At 38.8% G+C, this 10,801-nt stretch overlaps 1 protein-coding gene across 1 annotated transcript; it reads right to left on the bottom strand.

The window, feature by feature from the left end:
- Nucleotides 1–951: 951 nt before the first annotated feature.
- LOC306842536 (uncharacterized protein) lies at nucleotides 952–10,454 on the bottom strand. The gene is made up of 4 exons (XM_079373466.1): nucleotides 10,257–10,454; nucleotides 5,661–8,587; nucleotides 4,353–4,389; nucleotides 952–2,943 (listed from the first exon to the last, which is right to left on the bottom strand). Exons 2-4 carry the CDS (start codon nucleotides 8,545–8,547, stop codon nucleotides 2,892–2,894), a joined length of 2,976 nt encoding a protein of 991 aa, XP_079229592.1. The 5' UTR covers nucleotides 8,548–8,587; nucleotides 10,257–10,454; the 3' UTR covers nucleotides 952–2,891.
- Between the last annotated feature and the right edge of the window lie 347 nt (nucleotides 10,455–10,801).

The following is a 10,801-nucleotide window of genomic DNA, read 5'->3' as shown; positions in this document are numbered from 1 at the left end:
AGTTTGTGTGCTTTTGTGTTTATTTCAAGCTAGTGTGTGTTTGATGCATCCTAGGGTTGTTATTGGTTTGGGTCATTTGTCAGTAACACAAGAAGCTGTTTACGCTTTATATAAAACTGGATCTCATCCAAAGGATTATGCAGTCCACAAATAAAGCACATAGATGTCATGACAGACATTTGAGAGTTGGATTTTAATGTAAATGTCCACCAGAGGGAGGCCAATCTTTACTGATTCGTTTATCCCAATCCTGTTCCTGGTGCTCTACTTTTCTGCAAAATTCTGCTCCAACCCTGATCAAACACAACTGAACGAGCTAATTAAGATCTCCAGGAGCTCTTGATAATAACAGACAAGTGTATTAGATCTCGGTTGGAGCTGATGTTTGCAGGTAGGTAGCTCTCCAACAGGATTGGGTACCGTAACACTTGTTTAAACAGAAAAACTGTGACAATACAACATGGGCTCTGGATTTGATGGACATTGTCTCATGGGCCAGGTATATGATTTTAAATTATTCATCTGTTTTAACTCTTACTTTGTGCCCTGTGAGAAGCACTTAAAGATAGCAAGATTTGCCACCAGACTTAAAGGGATGGTTCACCCAAAAATGAAAATTGTCATTTACTCACCTTCATGTCGTTCCAAACCTGTATGAGTTTCTATGTTCAACATAAATTAAGATATTTTGATGAATGCTGGTAATCAAACAGTTGATGGTCCCCATTGACTTACATTTTTTTTCCCCTACTATGGAAGTCAACGCGGACCAACAACTGTTTGGTTTTTCAAAATATCTTTTGTGTTCAGGTTTGGAACAACATGAGGGTCAGCGAATGACAATTTTCATTTTTGGGTGAACTATTTCTTTGAGTATATTTTGCAATTTCTTTTGAAAATTAAACTTACAAGACAAATGGGATGTAGAAGAAATCACAATGAAATTTCTCTGAAGAGTATCACTTTAAACATTGAAACCACTTTTTCCACTTATTACAGAAAAAACAACAGAGGTTAGTTCAAATTTGAGATACAAAGTTTGCGGTCATACATTTTTTTAGAGGATACTTTTCTTCAAGGACACATGAAATGGAGCAAAAGTGACAAAATATTTTCAATAGTTTTTGTTGTTCTTATGAACCTTCAAATAAACTGGAAAAAATGTATGTTTTCAAAAAAAAAAAAGCAGCTTAGTCTTAAAATGTTTTTGAGCAACAAATCAGCATGATCTCTGATCAAACTGCTGAAAATTCAGCTTTTCTATCAGTAATAAATTACATTTTTAAATATATTAAAATAGGAGTTATTTTAAATTGTAATATTTCACATAAAATTTTACTGTATTTTTGATGCAGCCTTCATCTTGAGACTTCTTTTAAAAAAACATTTACAGCTGAATGGTAGTATAAGAAGTTGCAATTACCTTTTTAACTTAAATATGTGTTGTACATTAATAAAAAGGCACTTCATGATGAATGAACAACCCAAATAGATTTAATTTTTCAAAGGTGTTAAAAGTCAGGTATATAACACGTGACAGCAGCCAATATAAAAATTCTGTAAACAGTTAAACATCTTGCTATCCAGCATTCCCTTTCATCCAAATACATTGAAAGCATAAACGGTTACCGACTTATCACCTGCTGGGAATGTTTGCCAACATCTAAGCGTTAGAAAAAGGGCAACAACTTCACAGTAGCAACTGAAACATTATTGACACCAGAAACACGAAGGAGAGTTGAAATCGAGCATACACTGCTTACATACAACAATATCATGTCAAGTTTTTGAGTTGCAAACAAGACTTTTGACTGCTTCACTGCTCATCGATTCAAAGTATATTCACATTTTCGAACCAATTCAGTTCTCAGGTGCAAAATAAAAACATTAATACCGTCAAGACTCAGTCCTCCACTTTCAACCATCCTTTCTTATAGTCTAAGAGCAGCTCAAGATAGTACTGCCACTCGGGCTCACTATCATATTTGACCTCGAACACAGTTTTCAGTGGGTTTGTATGTGGCTCGTGGATGCGCAGTACCACTCCTCTGTACCACACTTCTTTTTTGTCGTTTTCCTCATACAAATGCCGAATCCTCTTTCCCACCAGGTCCGGATATCTGTTCTCCATGGCCAGACGGGCAGACTGCACAGCGGAGCGCAGGACCCATCTGCGTCTGTGTTTTTTGGAGAGGAACGGACTGTTTTGAGAGTATGAACTGAAAGAAAACTCCCTGTCCGTGTGGTGTCTTTTGTGCCGGGATGATTTGTGTTTCTTTTTGTGTTGCGTTTTGACGCTGTCTGTGCGTCTGAACCTTGCCAGAGCTTCCAAAGAATCTGTGACCTTCTGGTAACGGGTGACTCTACCCCCGTGACCCTTATTGTAGAACACTTTCCTCAGCTTGAGGACCATGCTTGAGGGCCCTTTGGACAAGCCCTGAGATTCTGCTGAGCTGGATCTGCAGCTCTGAAAAGACATCAATGACAAGCTTTCCGTCTCTTCATCAGTGCTATCAGAGGAGAAGTCATCAGAGGTCAAAGGTCGCCCCCAGGCAGAGTTCTCAGGCTCTTCTTGGGTTTCATCTTCGATCTTTACCTCCACATGTGGTCCACTGTCATTGGAAGTCACAGGAGACACTTCCCATTTATCTCTCTCTAAGGAACTGATGACGCTCCACCTTGTCGGTTCCTCTGTGAACTCATCCTCTTGTGATGATGAACTGGTCTCCTCTAAAAATGTCCTCTTGGATGAAATCTTTACTCTGCCTTTCTTTTTCTTTCTCTTCAGGCAAAATTGTTTTTCCAGCTTGTCCACACATGTGGTTTCCGGTGTGAGAGGTCTGGAGGACTCAAGGTAGAATTCTTCAGCGCCATTCACACGACCGGCTGATTCATCGGAGCTGTCCGTGTTCTCCCTCTTGAACATTAAGCTGGTTTCTACTCCTGTAGAAAGAAAAGAATTTGAATTTAGTATCAGCATTTCTTGACTTACAAGTATTAAAGCTAGATTACAATTATTATTATTAACCAGATTTAGAATGGATTAACATTGACTTAAGCAGAATAGGGATAGTTTACCATCAAAGTTATCATTTACTCAGCCTCATGTTATTCCAAAACTACATGCCTTTCTTTCTTCAACATATACAATACATAAATAGAAATATTTTATATTATCTTTAAATATTCTTCATAATATCTTTTGGGTTCCACAGAAGCAATAAAGTCATACAGGTTTGGAAAGACATAAAGGTGCATAAATGACAGCATTTAAATTTTAAGACTCTTTAGCATATTTAAAGATTGCATAGAAAGATAATTTATTCAGCTTAATGATCTTGTGATCTTAATGTCTTAATGAAATTAGACAATCACTCAAAAATAGAATTACTCAAACAATGCAATCACAATTTCAATGCTAGCATGAGGCATGATTTTCAGCAAATATTGAATCTCTTCAGACCACTTTCATGAACAATGGCATTATTTTTATTTTTTTTTGGAGCTCAACAGAAAAGGGCAGCCAGGATCATATATTTTGGGTTTCATAAAACATCACATTTTTGGGTTAATTAAGTACTTTGAAATGTTCAAGCATTCACACAGAACATGTTCTTACATTCTGAGACAATGTTGAATTTTCAATTTTGCGATTTTTGGCTGCTGTCTGAATTTTGGATATATAGCAGTAAAATGTTGAATTTAAAAAAAAAAGGTGTCTAAAGACCATGTTTCCAGTGTGAATGCACTCTTATAATACCTGATGATGCCTCCAAATACTTTTGGAAACATTTTTATGGTAACATGACAATAGCATCAATAAAATGTGATCAAACTGGTTACTAATAATAGAAGAAATATTACCTAACCATGCAAATAAGAACAATAGAAAAAAGTCTTAAGAAAAAAATAACTACTGCACCTTTAACTAAGTGCGACTTAACTAAGTGAAATGTAAAAAAAAAAAAAAGAACTAATTAAGTGCCGTAACTGATGACAGACAGGCAGCTGTCAAAATCTGGAGGACCATAAATGGCACTGCAGGTGAGAAATGCAATGCCAGTGCATGTGGCAGCTCCTTCCATCCTCCACCTGCCTTAGCACACCTCCAAAAGCACACTAACTTCCTTCCCTGAAATGTATGTGTCTGAAACTGAAATATATCCTAAAGCATATCAGTGTTCCGTTCCAGACAATATCTGATCAGAAACACACCTGCAACAAAACTGCACCAACAAGGAACTGTGACTGCATGAACAGCTCAAAGATTTACAAAGCCCTCTCTACAATGGTCAACAAAAACGATTTGTGATTGGAGAAGGAGTCTTGGGGACATGGTAATAAGAAGGTACCTGGGAATTATTTGGACACCATCTGTAGCAGTGGAATCTGCAAAAACAAATGTGTATCAAATCAAAAAAAGTATGACAAAAGTATGATAAAAAAAACAAAAACAAAACATGAACATTAAGAATAAAGGTATGCACCACGTATGGCTGATCTTAACATAAAAAGTAATTAAAATAAACATACAATATCAAAATAATTAAAATAACTGGCTTTCCAAAATCAAATAGGCTTTTATATTAAATAACATTAAATTTATAACTTTTAGCATATATATGCTAAACATATACACAATTTTTTTGGGGATCTAAGACTAAACCTTAATATTAGGGACTGTATAATATTGTCTTCTATCTAAAGAATAAGATCTCAGCCAGAATGTTGTACTAACATCCAACAAACAACACAATAGTTCTGCTTACTTTAGGAATGTGGAACTGAAAATTAAGATTCACTAAACTAGAAAAAAAAAGATTCACACTAAAATTATAACAAAGTTTCAGTATGCACATTCATCCTTCTAAGAACTATGAAAATTATTATGCTATTTAACCCCTAATGCCCTCAAGTAATGCATTGTTGAACAGAGAACATGGAAAATAAGCTTGTAAAATGTCTTCAGTCCTTGTGACTGCTTATTTTAAAAGAAACCTGTTTTGGAACCACAAGTCTGATACTTATGAGTGTTTTCTTGAAATGAATATGCCACAGTATATGTTTCAAGCAACAAATATAAAAATACATCACCATAGTACTGGTCAGATCCAAAAATAAGCAATGGTTTAATAAATAAATTGTATTTGGGGTGCAAAAATGTTTTAAGGATGTAACAAAATTAAAATACTACTAGATACTAAATAATATTTCATAATGTTTCATGTTATGGCCAACAACTGATACATGGATGATCGTACGATTCTGTACTATTTTGTCTATATTTAAAATACTAAAAACTAAAATAAATTTTAAATGCTACAGGAGAATATAGCACCACAACAGTATAATTTACAATAAGAAAAAATCATATTTATTTTGAGATTTCCAAAAGAGTACATTTAACAGTGTGATTACGTTTGCTTGATTGACTTCAGGTTAATGTTAGTTAGTGACAAAGGTCATTTAAATTTAAAAACGGGAACTAGTTTTTTTCCCAATTAATTAATTCAATTCAATACATAAAAAAAAAAAACATATCGGCCATTAACTGATACAATACAAATATCTTGTGGATGCCCAAGTTAAACTTTTCACACAGCAGTTCAACACTTATTGAGTACTATGCTAATAATAATAATCAGTCATCCAGCACTCACCAAGGAACTTGCAGACATTGACATGGTAGAGAAGGTTAAGGACATCAGGGTATATATCTGGCAGATGTTTAAGGGATAGAAGTCTCCGTAGTTTGGAAGAGAAGGCCTTTCTGTGGAGCTGAGTCAGCTGCCTCTCCTCTGAGAGGGTGGTGGGCCTGAGCTCCACCCGATGCTCCTGCAGAACCTGGTCTATGAATGCGCCTTGAACCTGAGGAAACAGCACCTCTTTGACCACCAACATGGGAATGAACACCGCACCGGCCCTCATGACATGAGGAAAGGGACATTCGCGGCTTTCAATATACTTTTGTAGTTGGAAGACCACCTTTTTAAGAGCCACCTCCATCTCATCACCTCTCAGCCATACTTCCCTTATTTTCGAACCCAAGAGACAAGACACCTTCTGATCTTTGCCTGATTCTCGAAGGTCCAGTCTGCACAACCAGTCCCTGAGCTCCTGACACGGGGTTCGATTAACGCAGCAGTATATGAGTCTACAGAGAGACTGATGAAGCTCCATAAACTGATGACGGGCATGTTTGCTGCTACTTATAATTGGCTTGGCCTCCAGTGGAGACTGAGGAACCTCAACAGTTTGGGTTACTGGAGCTTTCAAGACCTCAGGGAGGACTATTTTAAAATTGGCCAATTTCAGGCAATGAGGTGGGATTTTAGTGAGGGAGAATTTAGTCAAAGGAGGAGGCACTGGAGGTGTTGAGGGCAACTTTGGAACTGGAATGTAGTCCATGTTGTCTTCCACAGCAATCTCAGTCTTGCATGTGGCTAAAGATTCAGATTTTTCTACTAAGAAAGGATTGCTTTCTTCTTCAAAGTCACTCTTTACTACAACATGACAAGGAAGAGAGTCAGATGTAATTGTGTCTGGCTCCCCTTGCTCTTCTTTGACCTCAGAACTGTCCGCCTGATGATTCATCTCCTCAGCAATGCTCAATTTCATTTCCGACTGACAAGCCGCTTCATCTGGATCCAATTTTTCTTTTTTGATCTTTACAGTCTTTTGCATTTCAACTGAAATGTCACTGTTAGCTGGTGACATTTGGGTGTCTTGTTTCAAGCTGAGATCACTTTCACCTGAATTTGGTTCTAGATCACAGTTTTGAATTTGCGGATCTTGTTTAAGCAGTTTCGCCTCAGGCTGTGGCTTTGGACGTTTTGAATTCCCCAGTGAAGACAACATGCCTGTAGCTTCAAAATAGACTTTATAAGGAGCCAAGCTAAACACTTTATTAATAACTGGCATGGGTGGGGAGGACGGTGACTCAGGCTCATTATCTGACAACTCAAGGGTTGAGTCAATCTTTTGCTTTTTACTGCCCATGTCCATTTCAAGTTCCTCTCTGGGCCTTTTAGCTAATACATCCTTGTCAGCTGGATCTGAAACACAATGCCTTATCTTAAGAACATCTTCATGGGACTTTGTGGGAAATTCTTTGGAACTGCCTACAAGAAAGCCAGTTTCAGACATCTCTGAGTGTTCAAGGGTAGTGGTGTTACTGAGACGTCTGTAGTGGGCAAGAAAAGGATGGAAAGCCCCAGTGGTTCCAGACTGTTTGCAAAGCTCCCGAGGGGAGTCTGGTGTCTGCACCCTTCGTATGGAGAAATCAAGTGGTCGCTCTGATTGATGCACTGGGAAAGATGGATGTGGCCGATCATGCATGTGTGCTTGGTTACCATTAAAATGCACCCTATACGAATGATAAGTAGAATATTTTGGGATTATTGGATGGTGTGGGGGTACAACAGAGCAGGACGGTGACATCAAGTCAGCTCGAGGGGAATGGAACTGACCCATGTGATGATGCTGACCATGCTCATCTGTAATAACATTGGGATCGGCTTGGTAAACCTCACGGTGACTCTGAGGGTAATAAACAGTGGGACATGGAGCCATTGGTGTGTATTTAGATATGCGAGGATGGTCCTGATATACTTTTGAAGGAACTCCACGGTGTGCCAATGTCCTTGGGTCATAAGTGTGGGGAAGACCCTTGTATATTTGTGGGGGAATTGGGGCACGTTGGCAGTACTCTGGTGTGGAACCAATAAATTGATGTGGAGTGTTGCAAGTATAGCTTGGTTGCATGAAAGAAAGTGACCTCCTGGGTTCGTTTGCTCTAATACCATGGTAACTCTCAGTCTTTCCATCTTTTATACCCTCTGCGCCATGCTCTAACTGCAAAACCCTCTGCTGCACAAATGCCTCCTGGCCCTTTTTATGCAGGTAAGCCAGGCGGCTGAAATGAGCAGCCCATTCGTCGTCATATATGTGAGGGGACATAATTTGTGGTCCATGTTCTACACCGTAGTGCCCTGCGGTGCATCCACGCTCAGTACAGCAGGGGCTATGACCGTATACAGGTTTTGGAATAGCCAACCCAACACAGCTTTCTGCATCTGATCCTCCAGTGTGACCCTTGGGAACTGCCACTGGAGAGATGACTCCAGCCACCCTGGGACTGTGCTGTCTGGGACTGCTAGCATAATAGGCCAACCTTTGCTTGGCTGCCAACTCTTGCGGTACAGCACAACGTCCACCACCAGCATCCACAAGGAAGGACACTTTATCAGGCCTGTAAACGTTTGGAATTGGAATTGACCCCTCGGTGGCCGATGAGTGAATCCCCGGGCTCGGCCCATTTCTCACGCAGGTTTTTGAAGGGCCCCACGGAGAAGGAAAGTCAAGTGTATCTTGTCCACTAAGAACATAAGGGAAATAAGCTCTGCCGATTGGCATTGCTTTGTCATGGGAATAGTGTGGTAGGCTGTCAGCTTTAGGGAGCCCCGTGGGGACTACACTGCCCATGGCACCTTCCATATTACTTTGAACTAGAGGGTCGATGCAGCTCCGTCCCTGCTTACTGCTCATCTTGGACTCCCAACTGTGGCTTGACCCAGCTAATTCAGAGCTACACATGAAAATAAGAACAAAACAGTTATTGAGTGTATATTTTAAGGTTATTAGAGTTATCAATGTTGTACAATCATTTGAATGAAATATTAATACAAACAGTCACTCAGCTTCATCTCTGTGGTTTATTTATCTACTTAGCAATACCTTCCTTTCTGTGGTTTTGAGAAAACACAGTCGCCTGACTTTACAGTTCTTTATTCTATTTCCACAAATATCATGTGACAGGTTCCTTCAAACCTTAGGAAGAAATGTGTGAGCGGTAACCATAACATGAAAAAAACAGTCACTTTTCTGCTTCACAACAGGGGGTGCACCTGTGCAAGAGCATCTTGCAGTTTGGTAAAATACATCAGGTGTGAAATGTTCCAACAGTGACATGCATTTTGAATTCAGATAGGACAGAGGAAAATGCATCTGCATCTGTCTTGCATCTGTCTTTTTCCAACAACAGATGCAAAAACTGAGAACTTGTGTGACATGAGAGTTGTGACAAATGTAGTGAAATACCAAATCAGACTTTATATGTACAGACAACAAAGCAGACAACAAAATACTAAAAAAAGATAATATTTATTATACACACACTCACAAGCGTTTTATTTTATTTTTTTCAATCAGCTACTCTTACTGGACTTATACTATTAATATTGTTTTGTATTTTAGTTATGCATTTTGATATACATTTGCACATATGTTAATATATTTTCTTTACATATCTTTATATTTTTATGATATAAAAAGCTAAATAAAATGAAACGCTTATTAATTGTACATTTTTATAAAACTCAATCTATACACCATTTTAAAGGTGTTCACTCATTCCCTCCGGTGACGTTCCCTAAAGAGCAAAGAGAGCATAATGATGCTCACAGGAGGGCAACACTAGGCTTGACAGAGGCAGTGAAATAGGATTTAAGTGGTTTATCAGTGGTGAAGACAGTCAGTCTCCAGATGAGGCGACCCAGAGGTATAAAAGTGATGAAACAACCCCCAACATCTTTCAGCATACTGTGGCTGCGTGTCAAAAACCTAGTGAGCTGCCTTCCTAGTCAGCATCATCATAGAAATGGAATATTTGGAACGCGCCCAAAATGCCCAAATATGCGGCACGTGCCTATGATGGATTTGCAACATAGAAGCATAATGTGTGTTTAAAACCGAAACTTCTTAACAGTTATCAAATGTTATCAAAAAGTAGATATTAACATTATATATGGTGACGTAAACTGATAAATTGAGGACAACACTCTATTGTGCGCGCGAAGCGAACATGCAAATCCACTAATGCAAATCTGGGGTAAGAAAAGAGACCATTTGGGGGAACTTTTGAGTATTTTGGGAAACTTCCGTAAACATTAACCTTAGTTAAATATGTTTATTACACACTTCTATATACAGTGGGCAAAGCAAAGCGACAAAGCCTCCCGAGCCAGAGATTTCGTAATTCAAAATACATTTAGATAAACTATGTAAAAACTATGTTTTTAACATAAGCTGTTACTGAAACGTGGTACTTCAACGACAAACTTTAAACCCGTGCCAAATACAGTTGTCAACTTTCATCTCTGTATTGATCATGTTCGTATCTCTTCGTCAATCTTCGACAACACGTTTAAGTCCTAATCATCCCTAAAACAACTTTTGTTTATTGCGGAAACACTCACCTCACGCACTGAGATTCCTATCCGACCGCACCAATCCATGACAACTGAAACACCCCAAACAGTCTGGAAGCGGATGAAGTATTGTTGCTGAGAGTAGAGACGCATGCTTTAACGCCTCTGCTTATTTTCCGAAAGGTTATTTCACACCGCCAACCCATCTATGTCTGTGGCAGCACGTCTAGCCAATCGGAGGGCTACAATGAAAAGAGGGCGGGGCTTCAACTCACAGGCGGCAGTAGTTAAACCAAGCGTGAGAGGTACATTTGCTACGTGAACATGAAACATTTTAACTTAAATGAATAACGTTTTAATCCGTATGGTATAGTATATTTTATTATGTAGAACAGCCTGAATGAAATGAAATCAGGCTTCAGGCCTCTATGATTTATAGCCTTACTACATGTTTCACTTCAGCAACTTTACTGCACCAGTCACCAAGTAGTACAATGATTTAAGTGAAGCACCCAGCTGCACATTGTTTATACATTGTTTATACAATGACATTTGGAAGTGTGTTTGTTAGATGATCTGCAGGAATCTCGGTT

The sequence above is a fragment of the Barbus barbus genome (genome assembly GCF_936440315.1).
Source record: "Barbus barbus genome assembly, chromosome: 23".
Lineage (NCBI taxonomy): Eukaryota > Metazoa > Chordata > Actinopteri > Cypriniformes > Cyprinidae > Barbus > Barbus barbus.
This window is presented reverse-complemented; position numbering and strand designations above follow the sequence as displayed.

What these genes read in the sequence shown, in the direction of transcription:
- LOC306842536 (XM_079373466.1), bottom strand. Translation starts at nt 8,547, where the DNA reads ATGAGCAGTAAGCAGGGACGGAGCTGCATCGACCCTCTAGTTCAAAGT. An exon ending in CAATGTCTGCAAGTTCCTTG is followed by an intron (nt 4,390 to 5,660) that starts GTGAGTGCTGGA and finishes TTGTTTTTGCAG; the next exon opens with ATTCCACTGCTACAGATGGT. An exon ending in GGTGTCCAAATAATTCCCAG is followed by an intron (nt 2,944 to 4,352) that starts GTACCTTCTTAT and finishes TTCTTTCTACAG; the next exon opens with GAGTAGAAACCAGCTTAATG.